A 13,765-nucleotide genomic window follows, 5' to 3' on the forward strand; every position below is an offset into this window, starting at 1 on the left:
AAAACCAAAAAAAAAAAAAAGTTAAAAAAAAAGAAAAAAAGAAAATAGCACATTGCTTAATTTCTGATGCCTTTGATTTCTTACCTGTGAAATAAGGTTTATGTCTCTGGGCTAACAGAAGGAACTTTAGCATAGTAACTAGTCAGACAGCTGGTTCAGTTATCTGGTGATCATATCACCTGATAATGATATTTCTTCTGGCTGTGAAGTTGACTAGCCACCAGGAAGTGCGGTGAGAGTTTAAGGTACACAGAGTTGGAAAGAAACATGTTGATTCTCTGAGGTGACCTCTAGGTCACCTCTCTAAGGGTAATGTGAAACTGAGATGGATTCCTGAGGGCAGAGACTCTTTCACACTTTGCTTTGCCTTGGTTTCCAGAACAATGCAAAGCTCCCTGGGCTGAGGCTGAATCCACTAAAAGCTGAAGCCTAGCGCCTACTGTCCAGCAGAGGCCGCTCTGGGCCGGGACTCCTGGGGCCTGTGCACCGGGAGAGAGAAGGCCAGGGGGTGGCCCTGTCCTCGCAGGAGGGCCGGGTGGGAGGGGTTTGGCGAAGGCGCAGGCGGGCCCAGGGCTCCGGCAGCTGGGATGGAGCAGAAGTGCGCCTGGCGCCGCAGGGCACACAGCTGACTCTCCGCGCCACCTCCACTTCGCCTTGCGCCGCCAGACACTGAAGCTGCCTGGACTGATCGCGCCGGGCATCCCCGCTCCTCCCGTAGCCCACCCGGAGGAAGAGGAGCTGCCGGTGCCCCGAAGCACTTGGGCAGTCCCAGGAAACTCTTCTCTACTCGGATCCAGCTCGGTACCGAGCACCGGAGTAACATGGTCTGCAAGGCGCTCATCGCCCTCTGCATCTTCACCGCAGGTACTTGGCGTGGTCCTCGGAAGAGCGGGGCATGGGGGGAGGCAGCACCAGGCTCCGGCTGATGGGAAGAGGGGCGACACCAGGAAGTAAGTCACCACTGAAGGGTGGTGGGTCTGCAGGGATGTGAACACTTAGATTTGAGATGCACGGTTTTGGCGGTCGTGGAGGGGAGGGACGACTGGGTCTTTGCTGTGGCAGCCTGGGCACCCCACAAATTGATTCTCTGTGAAAACAGGTGGCCAGCTAGCTGGCGCCTTGGAACACTGAACCCCGCACGGAGACGACAGGTCTCTGCGGTTTCTCTTGTTTGCTGGGGTCTCCGAGCGCACCTGCCACAGCCCCAGACATCACTTCTTGCCATGGGTTTGTCCTGATGTGGGATACAGAGGTCGGGCAGGGGCCCGCTAAAGCTGCTGCTAGGAGGGCTTCAGCATCGAGTGCGCTCAACCCGGCTGGTTAGCGCTCCAGGACTTAGAACTGTCTCTGGAACTCCGGGCGTCCTTTTTACTTAGGCTTAGGGATGATGCGGCACAAATAGTCTCAGGGGCAGCGGCCCAGCTTAGGGTCAAGCTTACGATCATTGTTGGAAGATTGCAGGTCTACTGGTGGCCAAGAGCCTTCCGAAACTGTGGCCCTCTGTATGAAATTAGTAACTTGGGTAAAAGAAGGATACACACCCCCTTCTGCTCCATCCCGGTCTATCACACTCCAGCTCTTGAGGGTCTAGGGACTACTAGCAGCAGCGACGTTGGGCAGTCAACCCAAGCCAACCCGCGGACCGCAAAGATGAAACCAGGCACCACCATCTGGAGTTGGGTACCAAGGTTTTTGACCAGGAAAAGCGTAACCCAATAAAGAACTATGGATACCGGACAAGACACGGGGTCAGGAGGGTGGGCGGGGGAGAGTAACTCAAGAGAGCAGTCTGGTCTGTTTATCCAAGAACTACCCGATGCCTCCTAGGACAAGCCGATTAGAGATTCGAGCTTTAATCTATGTGTTTGCCCTCTTGAATTGCCTGGGTTCCTGTAAATTGTGCCTCCCCCACCCCCACCCGAGAAAAGTCACAACTCCTTGAAAAGAAGCTAGAAGCTTCCCTGTGGCTCTCAGAGGATAATAGAGTTTAAGGGAAAGTTTCCCAGCTTGAACCAATAGCGTGGTGTTTTCTCTACATGCTAATGTCCGGGAGGGCCTTTCTGCTCCGAGATCTGCAAGGTCTGGAGACCTGCCTGCGGATCTTTCTGGAACATTCGGTTTCCGTGGCGCAGCCCTCTTGGGAGAGGAGCCGTTAGATATGAAAGTGTAATAGACTTCCCAGCTGGATTGCCTCCAAAGGTAGTTCCCTGGTCCCCAAAGGAGAGATGTTTACAAAGGGACGAGAAAGGGAACCCATTCAGGAAGCCTAGAAATCCTGCAGTTGGCTAATGGATAGATTTGGTTTGCTAAATTGATTTTGTCCCCTTATCCCTTTCTCTATTTATTTATTTATTTATTTATTTATAATTTGCTTAATATTTTTGAACATCTCTGGCAGTTGGCAAAGCAAAAGCAAAAACGGATTGATCCTGACAAGAATCCCGAATAAGATGATTTACTGATTGATTGATGCATGCTTGATTGGTTGATTTTCTAGTCTTACTGTTCAGCTGCTTTCTGCTAAGAGACAAGTATTGCCCAATCCCCTCCCCCAGAGCCAGGTGGCTGCTGTTTCAGAGACTGGTTGAGCAGCCCCAGCTCTGTGCCCTCCAGGCTTCTAAGTGGGATCAGAGCCATCAGGGTCACAGGCTCCTGTGGCTGAGGAAGACTTACTGCCTCTCTTCCCTTATTTATACACATTGCTATCCCATACAGAGAGACAAGAGGCTGTGGGCAGCGTTCTCTGGAGTTTGTGAATTTGAATTAATCTTTCCGTGGACAGTTTGTTAATAAAACTGCTTACCATAAATAGGCTGGAAAATAATGTAAAAATTATCATAAATACCTCATGAGAGTCTCTGCATTCCAAAGCAAAGGATTTTCAGATTGATATATTTTTTTCTAGAAGGTTCTGGATAATGTCAGGCACGTTCTGGCAGCTTGTAGTAGAGCTTTCATGGCAAGTTATTCATCAGAGGCGCTCCCCCTCTCCCCTTCAGCCCCGAATTTTGTTTTCTCACCATCGTTAGAGGATTCAGAAAAAGTTGAGCAAACCCTTTAAACTGATCATAGATTGGGCCAGAGACAGTATTATAGCCAGGCTTTAATTTTTAGCTTAACAAATCCTTGTTGTATGCATCGTGTCATCCAGTGCATACAATGGGCATTTAAAGATATGTGTGCATTATCGGCAGCCTTGACAGGAGACAGCTGGATATTTGTCCCCTGAATTACCTTAGTTGAGATATACAGGAGTACCACATACAAATTAAAGTCCAATCCTGAGTCTCCAAGGTTTGCCCAAAGAACTATGCAGGGAGGAAGGACAGAGGCAGCCAAGGGACTAGTTCTCTGTCCTAAAAGCTCCCCTGCATTTGCTTTTGCTCACTCTACTGTCATGGCTGCCCCTTGGAGCTGGGTGGCCCCATCCACAAAAAAAAAAAAAAAGGCTTAAATATGTGAGATATATAGATACATTCAAATGATTTTTTTACACACTTAAGAAAACAAAAGAAATTCATTATGTAAGAACAAACAGTCCACATGTATAAGAAGCCAGTGATCTGATTTCTCCTGCTCTGGATCTGCACTGCTTAGCCCAGCCCTGGATCAGGAAAATAACAGTACACCCCATTCTCAGACACCCTGAAACACTCATTGGTCCTCTGATAAGTAAGACCAAGAGAGCTGGAGTTAGAGTCTCCTCTCTCCCTCTCTCCCTGTCTCTCTGTCTCTCTGTCTCTCTGTCTCTGTCTCTCTCTGTCTCTCTCTCTCTCTCTTCCTCTCTCTCTCTGTCTCTCTGTCTCTCTCTCTTTGTCTCTCTCTCAGTCTCTCTTTGTCTCTGTTTCTCTCTGTGTGTCTCTCTCTGTGTCTCTGTCTCTGTCTCTGTCTCTCTGTCTCTCTCTCTCTCTCTCCCTCTCTCTCTCTCTCTCTCTCTGTGTGTGTGTGTGTGTGTGTGTGTGTGTGTGTGTGTTGTGGATCCATCAGCTCTCTTCTCTGTATGACTAATGTTAGATACTGCTCTTTGCCTACACAAGTCTCTCTCTCTCTTTGTTTCTCAGTCTCTCTTTGTCTCTGTTTCTCTCTGTGTGTCCCTCTTCTGTCTCTGTCTCTGTCTGTCTCTGCCTGTCTGTCTGTCTGTCTCTCTCTCTCTGTTTGTGTGTGTGTGTGTGTGTGTGTGTGTGTGTGTTGTGGATCCATCAGCTCTCTTCTCTGTATGACTAATGTCAGATACTGCTCTTTGCCCACACAAGTCTGTCTCTCTCTCTTTGTCTCTCTCTCAGTCTCTCTCAGTCTCTCTTTGTCTCTGTTTCTCTCTGTGTGTCTCTCTGTCTCTCTGTCTCTCTTTCTCTCTCTTTCTCCCTCTCTCTCTCTCTCTCTCTCTCTCTCTCTCTCTCTCTCTCTCTCTCTCTCTCTCTGTGTTGTGGATCCATCAGCTCTCTTCTGTGTATGACTAATGTCAGATACTGTCTTTGCCTACACAAGTCTATCTCTCTCTGTCTCTCAGCCTCTCTTTGTCTCTGTTTCTCTGTGTGTTTCTCTGTCTCTCTGTCTCTGTCTTTCTCTGTCTTTCTTTCTCTCTCTCTCTCTCTCTCTCTCTCTCTCTCTCTCTCTCTCTCTGTGTGTGTGTGTGTGTGTGTGTGTGTGTTGTGGATCCGTCAGCTCTCTTCTCTGTATGACTAATGTCAGATACTGTCTTTGCCTACACAAGTCTGTCTCTCTCTGTCTCTCAGCCTCTCTTTGTCTCTGTTTCTCTGTGTGTCTCTCTTCTGTCTCTGTCTGTCTGTCTGTCTGTCTGTCTGTCTTTCTCTCTGTGTGTGTGTTGTGGATCCATCAGCTCTCTTCTCTGTATGACTAATGTCAGATACTACTGCTCTTTGCCCACACAGGTCCTCATGTAACACAGCAGCTGTATTAGAAATCTATTGACAAACAGCCTCCTTTGCCAGGAAGGCTTATTGAAATAACAAGGGAGAGTTGCTTTCCTTCCTTTCACCTGAAATCTGGTCACAGTGAAAGGCATGGCACCTTCCTGTTCATGAAGAGACCTAAACATCACAAGCTCTTTCTGCTATCCTCTGGCGCAAAGACTTTGTGGGAAGCAGGTAGATTCTGCAGCCTGACTATTTACAGAACCTACCTTAGTTCAGGGCAAGTCCTTAACCACCTTTTATTCTCTCATATTTAAAATTAGGGGAGGGGATCCCCCCTCACAAGGTGGGGGCAAATGTTAGCTGCCTGAGCATACCTACAAGTATCCAGCGCTGGAGACATGGAAATGCTTGGTAATGTTAGTCCTCGTTTCTGTTACACTTAATAAGGACAACCATATTCAGCACTGAATATACATACAGGTCACCCCTCCGAAGGCAGGGCTGATATGTTTGCACTAGAAATGTGTAGATCACAGACTGAGACTAATATGCTAAAGCTGAATGTTCCAGCAAACTCAGGATACAGATTGGGAAGACAGTCAGCTGAGCCACTAAATGCCTAATTTAAAAGGTTAGGAATGCCTCAGTTCAGACATACCAAGGGAAGGGGGGGTGCTGGGGGGGGAGTTCAGTTACAATTAAAGTAAAGTAAGGTCCTCAACAAGGACTTTTGCAAATGGTGTATTTCGAAAGCCCCAGTCAGCTAAATCTGAAAGGTCAGATTCCCCAAAGCAACACATTTGGGGATAATTCCCATTAAATGGGTCATTTTATCTGATGACTCCGGGTGACTTTCTCCAGAACCCAGAGTCCTCAATAATGGCCAGATCTCTAATTGGACCTCGGACCTGGGCCTGGTCTAATTGTACTTGTGTTTTTATGAAGAAAATACTGATCAAGTATTCATACAGTCTAAGACAACTTTCTAAAATGGTCATTTTCACTCAGGAGTGGGGGAGGGGGCACAGCCACCTACAAAAATATAAGAGTGGCATTTTCAAAACCATGTTTTCCTCTCAGTGAAACCCATGGCAAAGAAAAAATTCTTATGAGAGCCATTAGAACTATGTATCTTCTTTTTAAAGGAACTGTCTCTAAGTCAGAATTTAGGAGCCAACTATTTGCCTTGCTCATGAGACACCAAGTGAAAAAGTTCATGTTCCTTGCAGAAGACATGGCAGCTCTAAGAAGCAGACGCCTCGGGTCTGCTACAGCCTGTAGTAGCCTTCTCTTTGGAAATCTGGGGTTAACAGGTTATCAGCCAGTTAATGTGCAAGCAGCGTGACTATGAAGCCAGACTCAGGTGTATGCAGTTTATTACATCTTAAATTATTTAAATGACAGGAACCGATGTAACACTTTCCTGGTGTGTGTACCTTTAAATATTCATAATAATCTTTTACTCCGGCACAGCCCATTTCTTTCATTTCTATGTTTTTAACGTTGTTTACAGACCTTGAAAGCTTTGTCATTTTTCTAAGGAGTAAGACCCATTAGCTGAAGTGGAGAAGCGTAGGATTCTGTCCATAGATGCTTTCACGAGGTGGAAAGTGCTCTAGCTTGGTCTTTCCTTGGCCCCATATTGCCACATTTAGTAAATAAAAACTGAGGCTGTCCAGTTATATTTGAATTTCAAATAAATAGTGACTCTAAATATAGCCTGTGTAATGTTCGAGCTCACCAGGGAGTACTGTAATTTTTTGGCAACTCGGTTTAGGCCTTTCATCTTCAGACCACCTATGGAATGGGCCTGTTGTAGGATGACCTTCAGTTTGACCCTTGTTTCATGGGGCCTTAATTGACCTGTACCATTTCCATAAAAAGTCTGTTTCTGAGGGAAACATGGAGATTTAACGGCAGCTTTCTTGGTTAACAACTGCATCTATTAGGATATGGGGTAGTATGCACTCTAGTGAGATACTGTGATTCTGTGTCTACGCCCATTAACTGTGTATGTGCTTCTGACCAACTGATGGCATTTCCGTGGTTTCTTTGATCCATCATTATGGACCTTTCCGACCCTTCCTTTTTAAAAGAAATAGTATATTTCTAATATAACAATATTTTTGCTTATAGCTGGATTTAGAAGCTGTCTGGAATATAGCTGGCAGCTGACTTAAAGAGAAAGTTATAGAATAGCTTTGGATTTCAGCACCTATTTTCTTGCCAAGATCTTAAGGCACCTTACAAATATTAATTACATAAGTTTTATATAATTCCTGCTGGATAAATTTATTGGTATCATTTAAAAAGCTGTGGCTATATAGGCCCTGAGGCAACACATTAGGCAGAATTTTAAGGTAGATATTTAAAAAAAAAACTTTCAATCTGTTTAATTTTGGAAGAAATTTGCAGTCTTTATTCTCAAGGAAAAAATATCTATGAATAGCTCACTGTTAAGTAAGGGAAATTGTGGAAAATTACCGGGTATGATATTTAGAAAACATGTCTATTTGATATGAATAGTAAGTAATGGAATACAACCTCTACTTACACTCCAAATTCTGATTTTCTTTTTCATAAGCAGGAAAATGAAGACATAATGTTCAATAAGGGTGCTGAACATGAAGGGAATTAGGTAGAGAGGGAATGTTTTTTCTGTTCGTGGTTGGAAAGTTGGGGCTACCATTGGTAGATCACATTGTATTTGCTAATATATAATTAATAAAATGTGTTATGTTTTACATTTGTGATATTCTTCCCTACTTTGTATAATTCCAAAGCATAACCTCATCACTGAGTTTGTTTACCCATCATTGCATCTGTGATGGAAAACTACTGATGGCATTAGCCTCTTAGGAGATGATTAGAAAAACTTCAGAGATCGTAATCCACTCATTCTGTTATAACAGCCTGGTCCACAAATTGGGTAACTTATGAACAACAATTATTTATTTGTCAGAAATTCCAGAGGAATTCCATGTTGAGTTCATGATCAAGGTGCTAGTGGTTCTGGGTTGTAAGAGTGTACTTTCTCATTAGTACATGGTGCCTTCTCTTGTGTACCTGCACAGTTGAGGACTCAGGCAGCTCCCCGGGACTCTTTCATAAGTCACTAGTCCATCATGATGGCTTCACCATTGTGAGTACCAGAGGACTGAGGAGATGGGTCTGTAGGTAAAGTCTTTGCCATGGAAGTGCTCAAATTCTTGGTAACCAGGTGCAGACACACAGGCCTGTAATAGAGAGAGGGGATACGATAGAGAGTAAGAGGGGGAACTTTCTGCCACTTGCTTGTGTGAGAATCTCTACAAAGTCTGGGAAACTGAGGACCTCTTTCTTGGCCTGGTAAGAAGGCAAGGTTGGGGTGGATTGGCTGCATGTCTGTCATGGGTGTTCGCATGTCAACGTGCACATAAAAAGGAGCAACAAAGCATGCTTTGTGACAAGAAGTCCTGGGCATTTTGCCTTAAAAATTGCAATGTTGATGGAGGTGACATCAAAAGCCACAAAATTCTCCTTCTTTGAAGCACTGATCAATTATATCTAACAGGGACAGAAGGTCAACCTTCAAGAACAAACGATCTTTCATCATTTATATTCTAGAAAATGCCTGGGAAGGAAGTATGATGTTATAATTACAAGTTGAAACAGCTTAAGAAGATGGCTTGAGCTAGTCAAACTTTCCCTAGATGACTTGGGCAAAGCAAAGGGCCCAGAGTTAAAGGGAAGCAAGAAGATTATCAGATGTTTGAATGAAAGTGGATAATGTAAGTTTAGAGCTCGTAGGCCCTCTTCCTCTCAGCATCCTCCATTCAGTGCTTTAAGGCAATTCAGTCAAGTGCTCCCATTGCTCCGGTCCTCAGCAGAGCCACCACCATCTTTTCTCTTGGAGTACCATAATGGCTTCCCAGATCCATCACTTCTCAGACTTTTCTTCCTGAGATCTGCTTTGCATAGGAATGTGTAGGGTCTATTGGAAATGCCTGGGGGTTGGGTGTCACTGCTCCAGACTAAGTCCTCTAAAGGCCTCCTGCTGCACTTGACCAAAAGTCAAATCTATAAAGAGACAATTAACAACTGGTCTGTTTGCTTTTGAACCTGGCATACAATTGCTCACTTTGCCCCAGAAACACACCCTCACTCCACCCCTACTCCCACACCAACTCCACCCCTGCCATCTTTCTTACAGCATGATGTGATTGACTCCTCTATCTGGAATAGACTTTCTTCTGGTTTTCACAGAGAATTCCCTAACTTCCTCTAGACTGCCTTTGTTTGTCACCCTTCTGGAACTACACCAAATACTCAAGATAACCAGGAGAAAGGGGGATTGATTCCTTTTGACTTGGATTGGCAAGTTTCAGTTCCCAAACAATAGCTGAGTGTGTTAAAACATTACTTTATGGTAGAAGCCTGGGGTGGCAGAAAACTGCTTACCCTCTGACTGAGCATAGGAGAATGAAAGGAAGGAAACATTTTACCACAGTGCCCTCGGAGGACACTCCTCCAGTGGGCTAAGAGCTTTCACTAGACCATTTCTTACAAGTTCCACCAACATTCACCAACAAGGAACTGGGAATCAAAACTTTAATAAGTGAACCATTGAGGTACATTGCAGAACCCAAATGACACCTTCCCAAAAGACCCTACCCTGCCCAATGTGTTGAAATCACAGTAGAATCTCCCTGCCAAGTCTGTGTTCCTTATGTACTTATCTAACTCTGGTCCATGCCTCCTTCACTTCCTGTCTCTCTCTATCCCTCACTGCTACCTTACACTACAACAGAGCTTTAAGCAGACAGGGATTTTTGTCCTCAGAGAAAGAATATTTTATGGTACGTAGTAGGTGCTCAAAATATACTTGCAAGACTGGCAAAACACTTTATCCAAAATTTTTCATAGCTCATCTAAAAATGAGACATGGAAAATTTGCTGACTATAGGGTATTTATGCCTAGTAGTGCTTGCACATAGTGTTTTATAAAAACAGTAGTCAGGTGCTTGGTCCTCACTTTACAGAATAGAAACATAAACAAAAGCTAGCTAAGTTTTTAAATCTGCTATTTTACAGCTATACACATATGGAATTCTGAAATTCTTCTTTTCTAAATTGTAGCCTTTTCCTGCACTATGGATATCAGTTCAGACTAGTTGAAACTTCTTAACTCTCTGGCCAATTTTTTTTAATGTCCCCTTGGAACTCAGCTAGAATGGATGAGGCCAAGGCTACAGCAGAATGACACTATTTGAACCATATTTGAGAATTTCTCAATAACTAAAATTAGCTTGGTGATGAAAAATGATTTGAGCCTAAAGGAAATACAACTGGCAGTATCGCAGGAAAGCCTGAAAAAAGTAAGTAAATTCTGACCCGGGGTGTTGAAAGTGTAAGTCAGTCATTAATATGCTCAAGGATATAATGGGGACTTTCTTGGCCTTAGAGCCTCTGCATTATATCTTTCTTAATGAGTCTGAAATATGAGCTTAACATTTTAGTCCAAGCAGTGGTTAAAATTGATACCGAAGTTCCAAAGCTACAATCAAACCTGTGTCCTAGAACAAAGAGGATGAATGGAAGGGTACTTGATATTTATCTTACAGGTGGAGAACAGCTCTTGAGAGCTTTGGTGTTAAAGTTACCCAGCATGTCACATGCTTCACCTTTAGCATACCAAAAAATAGTCTATGTTTTCTTGCTTATTCAAAATAGGAATAACTATTTATGTAGGAGCTAACAGAAAGAGCATGATCTTTATAAATGCAGAATCTTACTGATCTTGATGATACCAACGTGGAGAAGTGACTTGTGAGGGAATAATGATGCTTTATTTAAAACATATGGTGTGTTTACTTCATGAGCTCCATTTGTCCATTCTTGAGAAGGGCAAACTCACCACCATCCAAGTTCAGCAGCCTTGACTGAGAACAGAAATGTATCAGACTCACATGGCCCTGGGCTTGCACTGCAGGGCTTGTAGGGAATGTGTGAAGGGTTAAGACTGTGCCATTGCAATACAAGTGATCTGCTGCCTTCCCCTCCCATCTCCCACCCCCTTCTGCTCCAAGAGCAATAATGTGAGAAGCAGATGAAGTGAGCAAGGTAAGAAGCAGGGCCTAATATCTTCCTGGATGGAAAAAGAGCACACAGCAATGAGAGATGGTTGTAGGATCCCAAATCTCAAAATAAACTGTGGCTACAGACAGAGTAAAGCAGAGAGAGCAGAGAAGCTCAGAGAAGCTAGGCTGCTGTCAATATTCATCCCGAGCAGCATTAGTGATTGCTTTAAAGAGCAGTGGTGCTATGCTACTATGTAGATATAGGTACAGTTTATAGTTGCCAATATATGGAAAAAGAAAAGTGTAGAATAAGTGCGTGCCTGCATTAAAAGGGGTTGAAAGGATACAGTGAGTCTCTCTCTCTCTCCATTCCCCCACCTTCTCTGAATTTTTCAATAACATTATAAATATTTCAAGTCTATCTTTTGCAACAGTGTATGTGGCTATAGTAAACGCAAGATGGCTATTGGAATTCTCAACATAGTGACTTAAAAGTCATCCTGGTCTACAGAGTGAGTTCCAGGACAGCCAAGACTACACAGAGAAACCCTGTCTCAAAAGAAAAAAAAAAAGTCATTCTGACGGAGCCTTAAAAATAACACCATAGAGAAGCAAGTCACCTCAGAAAGGTTTGCAGGGCAGCACTGACATCATGGGCAGAGAAGGCTATGGAAAAGAATGACAACATAATAATGCTACGTTTTCTAAAGCTCACATGATATATAAGGCATTACTGAGGACCACCATCTTGGATCATTAAGGGGCTCTGAGCTATCAGATCAGCACTTAAGGTATGATGTTAGAGCTCTCTTCTTCTAAAAACTAAAATCTCTTCAGCATTTGTTACTATGGGATCTTCTTCTTAAAAAACATCCTAAGTTTCTCAAAGTGAAAGCTATTGACTTAGATATCAAATAAGAAAAATACACTTCAGAAGAACATATTATTTATTTATTTCCTTTGGCAACATTAAATATATGATGTCATCTTTTCAATAAAACAATCAATAAAATGTGGTTTAGGAAGATGCTGAAGGAGCCATTACTAATCCTCTGCAGCATTTTTAGAGAATAATGCAGGTGTGCTGGAGACACTGCTGGAGAGGCAGATAGGACAAGAGGAAGCTGAGGCCTGATTCCAGCCAACTCCTTCAGTTTTGACAAAACTGTGCACATCGATTGGGACCAGCTTGTTACATTTTTAGCTTTACTAGGTACCACATATCACTCTGTGTTTGTTTCCTTTACAGCATCATCTGATCCTCCAATAGCCTTATAAAGGGTACAGTACTGTACCCATTTTTCTGTTGAGGTTACAAAGCCTCAAAACTTAAGTAATAAGCTATTCACATGCAGTTGATAAGCAACAGAGCTAGGGTTTGAACCTACAATGTTCACTTTTACCCATCTCTACTCTTACTATCTTGAACTGCCAATAAAGCTGCTAAGGCATTTTGTGTTCCCAACTTTGATCCTCACAGTTACAGACTTGGTTGTAAACCTGCCTTGCATCATCTCTTCTTAAGGTCTCTGTACTCACACAGGATCATTAGTTTTTGGAGACCTATTTAGGCCAGGCAGGGTTGACTATTCCCCTACTGAGAAAGGGAATGGACTCAAGTTTGCTTAGGATTCTCACAGGTGTTTATATGGTGGAGTCTAAGTACCATTTTCCCTAACAGAATGATAGCTCCTTGTGGAGGTAACTAATTCTACCATGTCTGATTAGATGTCTGCAGTATTTTGTTAGACCAGGAAGAAAAGACCTTCTTATGACTTATCACAAGGACTCAAAGATGCTTCATGAAACTTACTGACCAAATATGGTGCAATTTGATCATCAATAAGAATAATTATTGGAATAGACTGAAACTTCTTTTGTTTTGTTTTGGTTTGGTTTGGTTTTTCAAGACAGGGTTTCTCTGTGTAGCCCTGGCTGTCCTGGAACTCACTCTGTAGACCAAGTTGGCCTCAAACTTGGAAATCTACCTGCCTCTGCCTCCCAAGTGCTGGGATTAAAGGCATGCACCACCACTGCCCAGTTTAGACTGAAACTTCTTAAATGTGTTTGCTCATGAGTACAAAGTGGTCTTGAAACTGGAAAATGAAATAATACAGATGATATTGATCTTTACTAGAGGATGTTAATAAACCAACAAATTACTTTGAAAGAATATCACATAACTACAGACAATCAAATACTGTTCACTAATTGGTTTCTGGATCTCACTCTGCCTCTATTTTGTGAGTGCACAGTTGTGTGAATGACCATTTGGTGGTGACATGTCAGCTGTTTTTGTAGAAGTATTGAAGCTAGGAAGTCCAGAAGGCACAATAGAAACAGTTACCTTAATGCACAACCTTGCAAGTCAGTGGCTTTTGATCATCAGTGGCTGCCAACATCTTGAAGTGTGGTGTCTTAGTTAGGGTTTTACTGCTGTGAACAGACACCGTGACCAATGCAAGTCTTATAAAGGACAACATTCAATTGGGACTGGCTTACAGGTTCAGAGGTTCAGTCCATTATCATCAAGGCAGAAGCATGGCAGAGTCCAGGCAGGCATGGTGCAGGCAGAGTTGAGAGGTTTACATCTTAATCTGAAGGCTGCTAGCAGAATACTGGCTTCTAGGCATCTAGGATGAGGGTCTTAAAGCCCACACCCACAGTGAAGTGTCTACTCCAACAAGGCCACACCTACTCCAACAAGGCCACACCTTCTAATAGTGCCACTCCCTGGGCCAAGTATATACAAACCATGTGCTGTAACCAGATACTGTCTGTCTCACACCATCCCTTTTGGTATAGCCCTGCCACATTTAAAGGGATCTACTA

General features: G+C 43.4%; 1 protein-coding gene and 1 long non-coding RNA gene across 2 annotated transcripts in view; one reads left to right on the forward strand and one right to left on the reverse strand.

Moving 5' to 3' along the window:
- The first annotated feature begins 547 nt into the window (after positions 1–547).
- The window catches only part of Parm1 (prostate androgen-regulated mucin-like protein 1), a 104,995-nt gene continuing 91,777 nt past the window's right edge, over positions 548–13,765 (forward strand). Inside the window, exon 1 of the mRNA XM_031390970.1 lies at positions 548–864. Coding sequence (XP_031246830.1) covers positions 822–864 — 43 coding nt within the window. The 5' untranslated portion in view covers positions 548–821. The remainder of the gene's footprint in view (positions 865–13,765) is intronic.
- LOC116104476 overlaps positions 7,800–13,765 on the reverse strand; it is a 70,702-nt gene continuing 64,736 nt past the window's right edge. Inside the window, exon 3 of the long non-coding RNA XR_004123923.1 lies at positions 7,800–8,110. This is a non-coding gene — a long non-coding RNA (uncharacterized LOC116104476). The remainder of the gene's footprint in view (positions 8,111–13,765) is intronic.

Source organism: Mastomys coucha, unplaced genomic scaffold (genome assembly GCF_008632895.1).
Source record: "Mastomys coucha isolate ucsf_1 unplaced genomic scaffold, UCSF_Mcou_1 pScaffold22, whole genome shotgun sequence".
Taxonomy (NCBI): Eukaryota; Metazoa; Chordata; class Mammalia; order Rodentia; family Muridae; genus Mastomys; species Mastomys coucha.